Here is a 10,307-nt window from a genome sequence, read left to right as displayed (position 1 = left end):
TCTTCAAATCCGTGACAGACAAAAAAAAAAAAAAAAAAAGTCTTCTAGCTTCTAGGTCTTCATATCACATTAAGGACAAAAATCAGTTCTTGTGATGATTCCTATCATCAGTGGTGAATCCTGTGAGCTTTATAGCTGTAATGTCCACACATTTTGATGAGAGAAGGACATCCTTCTCTAAGGAAACCCTTCTGAACTTATGAGATGACACCTGACAATCTGGATACTTACAAACTCCTTGAGATTTCGGTTGAATTTCCTGATATGATACAGTATATGTGCTTTTAAATAGCACATTAAATTTCAATATGATCTCAAAAATAAAGAATTTGATTTCGGGACATTTCATATAACCTTATTACATTGATGTTAACTCTGTCTGAACAAAATTTGATCTGACTTATTTTTAACGCAATAAGGACTAATCACAGGAACACTATAAACTAATTTTTTTTTGTTTTTTTTAATCCAACAGAATCAGGGGCCGTGAGATGCCTAGACATTAGAAGTAATTCTGGATAAAGTTGTGACTTTTACTACTTACCTTGTGAAGCTAGGGTGTCCTCTTTCTTTGAAGAGATAAACAGTGGAGGAAAAACAGGCACAGGTGATTATACATTTTACTTATGTGCACTTCGTAGGACCTACTTGCAATGCTGAAATAAAGTAAACAGAGGTTAATAACACACAAGCAACAAAGAGTGTTGTGATGGTAGATGGTCCAAACCCCAATAGGGGGAGACCTTCTTTTAGCATTGGGCTCTTGATTAAGGCACTTTACCCCAGGTGCTCTGTGGAAACCATATTGTGCGTCATTCTGGACAAAAAGGTCAAGTTTGAAGAACCGCAAGTACAGTTATGATGAAGGAAGCATTGTGTGTGGGAAAATGAATCCCAAATTTTCCAGAAAAAAAAACTACAAGGTTGGGTTTCACTTGTTCATGAGAGGAAATAAGATGAATAATGAGGCATTTCACAAAAGTAACATGCCATGACAGAACCGTAAGCTAAAAAAAAAATCTGAATGAGAAAGTTCAGAGTCCAGTCAGAAATAAATATGGATTATTTACTGTCCAGCCCTTTGCAGCCAGTAGCTATAATGGCACAGCAGTCTCCACAAAACAGAAATAACATGGTAAGATTTGTATGGTCAGAATTCCCATTTGACCAAACATAAGTATGAACTATTTCCAATGCACAAATCTGAAATCAAGCTGAATATATGATTGTGCTTGAGGAGTGACACTCAAGTATCTTCCAAAGATTCAATGCCAAGAATCTCACAAGCTTTGAAAAAATCAAAGCAACAAGGAACAGCTGAGAAACTTTCAAAGAAAAGCTGTGCAGTCCGACTCCTGGAAACATTGTGGCCAGCCAGTCAGACTGGAACTGGCAGATTTTGACAACTGTTGCCATTTTAGCACGCAGCATCCAATCATCCTTTAGCAGTCTTGTGAAGAAGCACATCATCTTGCTGCACCAACAACAGCCATAATGGCTATAAGCTCTCAAACTACAGCACATTTTAGTGCAGATGACAACTATTTGAGTAGTGTGAGGAGGCCCTCAGACTAAAAAACAAACAAACCAACAATGGAATGCTCTCGAATCTTCTCAAATAGACAGAAGTTTGTATACATGTTGTTTCAAGCAGGTCCATCTGTTCTGGAGATTGAAGATCCATGACAAGGGTTCCATGACAGATCCAAACAAGGGTTTTGGGATCGAAACCCTTGTTAAAGCAAAAAGATAAACCTCTAAAATGATGAACGTGTATTTGGTCCTCAAGATTAAATGTAATTGGACTAGAAAAACAATTGTAATCAAACGGTCCAAAACACTCCAGTGTCCACACAACTCCTCCTAATTTGCTTTAAAAGCATTAGAATGAGTAGTTTTTTGGACAGGTAAAGAAATGCCGACATAACCCGTATACAAGGTCATATAACCTGTGTATACAGTGTCTAAGACAAGAAATGAACAGACAAAATGTTGTTCGCTGGTTGATCTCTATTCCTTAGAAATCCTAAAGTTGAATGAAGCAGAAAAGTGAGTAAAACAACACATTGAAGTATTATAATCTGAAACCACTTAAAATATATTATAAAGTATACTTCAAAACACAGAAATACTAAATTATATATGTACTACCAGTCAAAAGTTTGGAAAAATAAAATATTTTCAATGTTGTTAAAAATCTTTTATGCTCACCAAGAATGCATTTATTTGATTATAAATACAATGAAACATATTGTGAAAAAAATACTACAATTTAAAAGAATCGTTTCTATTTGCTGTATTTTAAATCGAAATGTATTCCTGTGATGGCAGAGCTGAATTTTCAGCAGCCTGTTACATGATTCTTTAAAAAATCATTTGAATATGCTGATTTGGTGCTCAGTTATTATAAATTATTATTTGTACTCCTTCAGTCACAACACTGGTTTTTCTCTCCTTACCTTCAAATGTTGTAATGTGGTCACGTGGATTTTGTAATGAGTTTCTCCCCGTATTCTTTTATCGCAGATCTGAGGAACAACATTTATCAATATTAAGTCCCACAGAGTTAGGTCAATGCATTTACATGAGGTTTTAATAAACAGGATCAACATTAATAACTGTTCTTGTGCACTCGGGTTTTTTTAAGACAGATTTACCGTGCAGTCAATGAAGCTGTTGGTCTGCTCGTCGTCGTACACAGTCAGTAAATCGGCCATCTTTCGAAACTAACAGAAGACACAGTGTTGTGTTATTGAGTGCTATTCTCACAGTATGTTCTTTGTCAAGCCATGCAAAATAAATGCAGTAAAGAAAACATGAATCAAGTAAACGTATTACACTTAGCATATTAAATACATCTAGGTAATAATTAATATTTGCGACGCACCTAACGTTACTATAAAGCCTCGCCCGCAAGAATTAGCACAAGATTAGCGAATTAGTGATCTGCGCTTTTAATGCACTCAATACGAAACTATTTTCTTAAAAGTATTCTTCTTCTTTTCAGTTTCTTCTTGAAAAGTAAAAAAAAAAATCGACGTTAAAGAAACAAAAGTGGTGTAATGCAATTTCCCCCCCCCGTTAGGCCGCTTCCTTGGTCCTCGACTTCTTCTGTGGTACAATTCTCTTTGCTGCAAAAAATGTTCGTACCACCTAGTGGATGGGTGACAAATAGTTCGTCAAAAATCAAAATTGTGTTGTTCCCAACCTGTATGACTTTCTTTTTTTCTGTGGAACATGAAATTAAATATTATGTACAATTTAAGCGACTAACAACCTCAGTCACCATTCACAATAAAAAGCATATAATGAAAGTGAATGGTGACCGAGACTCATTCTGTTAGTGTTTTTCATATTCTTTTGTGGTCCACTGAAGACATTCATACAGGTTTGGGACAAAACAGATGACAGATTTTTCATATTTTGACTGATTTTTATATAGATGAGCTAGAAACAGCATTCTGTTAAAATGCAGCACACATTGGTTATCTGAATGCTACCCAATTGGTGCACATACAGTTTTCCCCACCAGATGTCGGTGTGATGCAATAAGTGAAGGCTTCATGGCATTTCCCAGAGAAACAGTGAAAAATGCAATACAGTAATTCCACTGACAAACACAAACACTTTATGCTCTACATCTCTTTTACAATTTAATTTCAAAAAGATTGATAAAATTATAAAATAAAAAACAACAACAACAGAGGAATTTTAAAGCATGTATGCATAACAGCATAGGCAAACTTATATTGAGCTAAGAAACTGATTTTTGAGTTAGATTTGACCTGCATTAAAAGCGAATAAAAATTGGATACAGGTCTAAAGATTCCTAAAGAAATTATATATATATAACCTATATTTTCAGGTCTTAATGTATATCATGATTTAAAAAAAAAAACTTTTCCTGGATAATTTCAATTAAAGGGTTAGTTCACCCAAAAATGAAAATTCTGTCATTAATTACTCACCCTCATGTCGTTTCAAACACGTAACACCTTCGTTCATCTTCGGAAAACAAATGAAGACATTTTTGATGGAATCTGAGAGCTGTCTGACCCTGCATAGACAGCAACGCAACTGAAATGTTCCTGGAATCGGAGAGCTGTCTGACCCTGCATAGACAGCAACGCAACTGAAATGTTCCCAAGTCCAGAAACGTAGCAAGGAGATCTGTAAAATAATCCATGTGACATCAGGGGTTCAACCGTAATTTTACAAAGCTACAAGAATAGTTTTTGTGCGCAAAAGAAAGAAAAAAAAAGACTTAATTCAACAATTTGTCTCCTCCGCATCACCCTGTAGTGCCATTTTGGAGAGTATCAGCTGGACGTAAACGACGTAAACGGCGTATGCTGTTCTGTGTCAGTTCAGTTGTATTGCTGTCTATGCAGGGTCAGACAGCTCTCAGTTTCCATCAAAATATCTTAATTTGTGTTGCGAAGATGAACAAAGGTCTTACGGGTTTGAAACGACATGAGGGTGAGTAATTAATGACAGAATTTTCATTTTTGGGTGAACTATCCCTTTAACTTTAGCATTTCATAATATATCATGTTTTATAACAATTAATGTATTATTTCATTCACTTGCAGTTAAACAGACTGTGTACTTAAAAATTGTGAAAATCTGTTCACCCTAAAAAAAAAAAAATTTTTTTTTTTTTTGTTGAGTTGCTATAGGTGTTTAGGAAGTGTTGTAGTGTTTTTTGTTGCCATGTAGTGTTTTCCCCAGTAGGGGTTCAATCTTCAACTGGCTGGCAGGAGCCGCCGGTCAATCATCCAAAAAAACAGAGTCATAAAAATATATTCATAATAAAATAGTGTATTTCCTTGCAGGGAGAGTGATAGGGTAGGCGTTCTACTCGCAGATCTACAGCGGCTGCCTGAAGCTGCCAGCCAGCCACTGGCAGGTCACGTGACCTGCCAGAATCAGACTGGCAGCTGCCACCAGCCACTGGCAGGTCATATGACCTGTCAGTGGCGGCTCCTGCCAGCCAGTTGAAGATTGAACCCCCTCTCGTTTTTTTGTTGTTGAGAAAACTACAAGGAAGTTTTATTAAAATTGGGGCAGAAATGACCTGAAGAAAATATGAGAGTAAAATTTGAGTGTTCAATAATTTTAACAAAATATTGGGGCTTGAGTCACCTCATTATTATGTTTAAATAATACAGCAGAAATGGGGTTACAATAAAAACTTTTATCTTAGGTTTGAGAGAGATAATCAATTCCGAGAAGACATCTTTGGTACATCAATTTGTACTTTATAATAAATATAGGACCTATCATAAAGAGGCTCTGAAGGCTCTGGAGTGTCAAGGGAAATTGGATGTTTCAAAATCCATCATATTGTACCTAAAAAATCATTATGGGGCGCATGAGGACCCAGTTAAGGTCACTGGAAAGGGAAAAGGCTGGAAAGAGGGTTCGCAACTCGCCATTAAATCAAAAGAAGAAGAAGAAGGCTGGAAAGAGGCTTTTTCGGAAGCAAACTCCCGCCCCCTGTCGTCTTTTCTGACTTTCCGTCTCAGCTACGCTTGGGAGAGCCGCCGGCCGGCGCTATTAATTTGTGTGCTCCAAGATGGAGGAGGTTTTGTGATGTTCCCCAGCTCTCAGAAGTGATCCTTTTTCCGTCCGTGTCAGATCATTCCTCAGACACAGGGGCGGAGGCCTTTTCTAAATCCTTCTGCCTGTGGGGGAAATAAAGAACAACTTTAGGATTTGGATATTAGTTTTTTTTGTGTGTTTTTCGCCACAGCCATGAGCTCGGGGGAAGGGGCCGAGGAGGCGGCTAAGGACGCGGCCGATATAGCTACGTTCTTCAAATCTGGTAAGCGAAGCTGCTCTGATTGAATGGCGCGAGGCTCCGCGCGGCTGTGGGACATTGTTTGTGCACTGGCTCCTATAGGGTGGGTGGGGAAGCTGGATCGCCCTGGACATTTGCAGTCGATTTTGTACCATATAATGCATTAAGTGCAAAAATCATTACTATGCTGGTCTGACAACTTGCATTAGGTTGAAAATGTGGTTTATAACAGCCCTAGCTGGAGAAATTTCAGTTGGTTGTGTCGTTAGCTCGTGCGAGCCATTGGTGCTCGTTGGTTAAAGATTTCAGATAGATATTTACAGAAATCACTTTCACTTCTTATAGATTTCATCAGCTTAGCCAGTAAGGGATAATAGAGATCATTATGCTAAATATATTTGGGTCAATCGTGCAACTTATTGATAAAGAGCTTGTAGCTAGAAATAAGGTTAGCTGGAGTATTGTGCAGGCCACCTCATGCATAAAAAATGTAATACTCACAGATAAACAGTTTTTATCCACAAACCCCCCTATGAAAAAGTCCATTATCATCTTTAGTATTATTTTCAATACTATTATCTTGAGTTAGAGGCAGTCATAAAAATGATGTAAATTCAGAGTGTCAGTCCCCTTTATGCCACTTCTAAATGAACTGTTAACGTACCCATCGAATATAAATAAAATGCTGTTATTTTCAAACACAAGGCTATCTGTTAGCCAGACAGTCAATATTATATTAAATATCAGACGGATCTGAGAATCAAAGGTAGTCAGCAATGTAAACAATGACCTGGCGTGGCACTCTCTTAACTCCCTGCTAACTAGCTAGCATGGTGTGATAGATTGATGTGGTGAAAGACAATTTAATACCACAGCATTTAACGTTATAAGGCCATTATTCATGTAAAAGATATCGGCAGACACGATTGTGGTTATTTCGGTTAGATTTAGCTACGAAACGGGATTAATCGGTAGCCTGATCGACTCGTCTAGTATTTGGTTGCTAAGTTAGCAAAGCTATTCCAGAAAGATTGATGACACAATTACCTTGTCTTGAACTAGCTTATGGAATATTATATTCATTTTAATCAAATATTAGATTGCTTTTATGTTAATTAAGATGTAATGAGGTATATACAGGAAAATAATCGAGAGCTATCTGATGATGACGTATACAGGATTGTATATCATACATATAATAGAGAATGATACATATCTTACTGTTTTTCTGATAGCAGGATCTACCAGCCCTGGTTAATCATTCACATGACACAGTTTAATGCGTATGCAGAATGCATTAAGGAAATATTTAGTCCAAGACTAGGTCACAAAGTTCTATCCTAAAGAAAACAACATCTTAAACCAGCCTAAGCTGGATTGTTGGTGTCCCAGCCTAGTCAGGCTGGTTTCACATGGATTCTGGGACTTTCAGTTTGTCATTCTGGGGGACCAGCTTGGCCAGGCTGGGAGACCACCTTAAATAGCAAATCAGGTTATAACCGCTTGTTTTTTGTTGGGTAACCTTCTCGAAAGTAGACAAGGATTTGTTTTGTAAAGTATTTCTCTAAATTATGTGTTACATCAAATTTGACATAAATTGCAATATCCTCTTGAGATACAAGCGAAGTGGTTTTGTTTTGGTTTAGGTAGTGAAACCACAATCGGAAGTACTGCATCTTTCTGTTTTCACACCGGAAGTCTTTGGTTGTTCCAGAACCCTCAAGAGGCTTTTGGTTTTAAGCATCTAGCTTCTTTTCAGCATAGCAGCTAAGTTACTGTTTAATATTATTACCCATTTTACAGCCTCTTGATGTTTGTGTTATTTGTCCTGTCTGCCTGTATGAGTAAGTTCTGTCTTATTCAGTTTTTGCACATATTGGTGTACCCGTCATGTTTGAACACGAAGCAGCTCACAGACCATATCTCTGTCTCTAACCCCACCTCCTCACCCCTGTACTCACTAAACATCTTGACCCCGTGTTTATCATCCGTCTACATGCCATAGAAATGAATCTTCTTGTCTGCAGTCTAATACATCAATGATGATATACACTACTCTTCAAAAGTTTGGGTGGGTTTGATTTTTTTTTTGGAAAGAATTTCATAATTGTATTCAGCAATGGCACACTAAGTTGATCAAATGGGACAGTTTCCACAAAAATAATAAGCAGCACAATTTTCTCAACATTGATAATAATAAGAAATGTTTCTTGAGCACAAAATCATAATGATTTCTGTAGGATCATGTGACATGGAAGACTGAAGTAAAGGCTGATTTATACTTCTGCGTCGGACCTACGCCGTAGGCTATGTGTCAGTTTTCATTTATACTTCTTTGTCGTTGTCCACATCGACGTGCAGTACATATGCAAACTGCTAGTCTGCAGTGTCCACGGGCATGTTGCTGGTGTAACCCGCAGTACCACGGCAAAACCCGAAGAAGAAGCGACTCGTCGGAGAAGCATTATAGCCGTGACGGCGGCAAATAAATATCAAATCATTAAATCATTATTTAAAACCACAAAAAGGAGACAACAACGGAACAGGAGATGATGGCATTCTTTCAATCTGCACAAGGACTTGTACCACGGCAGATCAACATTGTTTGTCGCGGACAACTACTGATGTATAATGCTATGTAGTATAATAAATGATAAGACACTTGTTCTTTGCTTTGTTTTATTTTATATAAAAAGGTGTAACATTAAAATATATTAAAGTGCACAAACACAAACAAAACTCAAGTACATATGGAGGGAGGGGTTCTAGCAGACCAATCACAGCGCTTGCGGTCTGCGTAGAATTGGCGCTCTGTTAGAATTTTGGAGAGGTGCACGTCAGGCTACGGCGTAGGGTGTGCGTCTATACGTAGGCTACAGCGTAGGTTCGACGCAGAAGTATAAATTGGGCTTAATGGCTGCTGAAACACTTCTTTCTGTGAGTCTGAGCAAATCTTCACAATTTTCGCAAAGTTAATTCGTTCACAGCTGTAGTTATTTCTAACAATTTTAAAATGTTCTGCCACTCTTTTGATTGGCTTCATCAGTAACTTTTTGTTGTTAATGTCTTGCTCTTGGGAGTTTGTGTCGGGACTAATCTGTGACTTATTTATTGAGTACATAAAGAACAATCTAGACTAGTTTATTTAAGTCATGAAGAAATATGGACATGAAATTTTAACAACTGTCGTTAAAGGCTAAGTGTGTAATTTTTGCACCACCAAATGGAAATGAAAAAATGACTGTTTTCAAACATGTTTCCCAAACACTTTCCAGCTGCCATTGGCCAAAACAGATCGCCCCACCCCCAAACATGTGCCGTTGGTTGAGCCATACACTAAATAATTGCGTTCACAGCGTGAATTGTTGCACATGAATTTGCTTTAAATCCAGGGCTTGCAAAATTTAAAAATCCCTGGTTGCCCTTCGGGCAGGTACTCTTCAGATTTTGGTAGCCCGAAAATTAATTTAAAGCTGCAGTCCGTAACTTTTGGCGCTCTAGCGGTTTATAAACAGAACTGCGTGCGTCTTGCGGAAGAACATTGTAGCCGGAGCTACTTCTCTCTGTTTATGTCTATGGTGAATTACGCAGGTACTGGGCTACTCCGCAGCGGTACCTACCCGAACCAGTCTAAATAGTCCGAATATAAACACTTATAGGTGTATCATCAATCGTTTTAGTCTTAGTTTTAGTTTTTGTTTATGAAAATAACCTTGTTCAGGACAAGCCAAAAACACGGTTTGGAAAATGGATTCATGGTGTACTCGCTTATTATATAAATTTTGTAAATTTTGAACACAAAAAAGTTACGGACTGCAGCTTTAACTAGCCCAAATAAAAAAATACTTTTTAAAAAAAATATATAGAAAATCAGATAGGAGTTTAAATGTCAATCAAAAATATTTTCAATACACAAATATCAACAAATATGAAGAAAGGAATTTTATTTCACTATTTACAGGGTATCTGCAGAATATAAAAAAAAAATTAATTTAAAGGGGTCATATGATGCGATTTCAATTTTTCCTTTCTCTTTGGAGTGTTACAAGCTCTTGGTGCATAAAGAAGATCTGTAAAGTTGCAAAGACTAAAGTCTCAAATCCAAAGAGATATTCTTTATAAAAGTTAAGAGTCAGCCACGCCTACCTAAAACGGCTCGTTCTAACACACCCCCACATACCTACGTCACGATCTCGGAAGATTTGCATAACGCCGCCCAAACGTTCACGCAAAGAAAGAAGGCGTAACTTATATTCTCGCTGTAGTATTGTTGTTGCCGCCGCCATGTCGTGAAGACGCTGTGTGCTTCGTTGTGAAAGCGAAACTACTTTGTTTGGCCTTCCAAAAGAGGACGATATCCGCTTCGTCATGCCTAGAGCTGATCCGTGCTGGTCGCTGAGGAAATACAACAACTTTGCGCTGTGGATCACCGGATCGGCTTTCACCGTGGACGAAGCGAAGTCCAGCCCGGGGTCGTCACACGTGGTTGCCGCAAGCCCGCCGG

The 10,307-nt window shown here is 37.9% G+C and overlaps 2 protein-coding genes across 4 annotated transcripts in view; one reads left to right on the top strand and one right to left on the bottom strand.

Annotated features, from left to right (window-relative positions):
* The window catches only part of LOC107706172 (uncharacterized), a 9,185-nt gene extending 6,066 nt beyond the window's left edge, over positions 1 to 3,119 (bottom strand). For 2 of the 3 annotated variants that reach the window (XM_016509764.1, XM_016509766.1), the window contains exons 1-4: positions 2,888 to 3,119; positions 2,658 to 2,726; positions 2,460 to 2,528; positions 545 to 569 (exon numbers count right to left, since the gene is read on the bottom strand). In XM_016509764.1, coding sequence (XP_016365250.1) covers positions 545 to 569; positions 2,460 to 2,528; positions 2,658 to 2,717 — 154 coding nt within the window. In that variant the 5' untranslated portion in view covers positions 2,718 to 2,726; positions 2,888 to 3,119. The remainder of the gene's footprint in view (positions 1 to 544; positions 570 to 2,459; positions 2,529 to 2,657; positions 2,727 to 2,887) is intronic. The other variant, XM_016509765.1, reaches the window with a different exon arrangement.
* A 2,365-nt stretch (positions 3,120 to 5,484) lies between these two features.
* The window catches only part of trioa (trio Rho guanine nucleotide exchange factor a), a 129,090-nt gene continuing 124,267 nt past the window's right edge, over positions 5,485 to 10,307 (top strand). The window contains exon 1 of the mRNA XM_016509759.1: positions 5,485 to 5,827. Coding sequence (XP_016365245.1) covers positions 5,758 to 5,827 — 70 coding nt within the window. The 5' untranslated portion in view covers positions 5,485 to 5,757. The remainder of the gene's footprint in view (positions 5,828 to 10,307) is intronic.

The sequence above is a fragment of the Sinocyclocheilus rhinocerous genome, unplaced genomic scaffold (assembly GCF_001515625.1).
Source record: "Sinocyclocheilus rhinocerous isolate Xijiao unplaced genomic scaffold, SAMN03320098_v1.1 scaffold53, whole genome shotgun sequence".
Classification (NCBI taxonomy): Eukaryota; Metazoa; Chordata; class Actinopteri; order Cypriniformes; family Cyprinidae; genus Sinocyclocheilus; species Sinocyclocheilus rhinocerous.
Note: the sequence above shows the minus strand (reverse complement) of the source record. Positions and strands in the feature narration are given on the sequence as shown.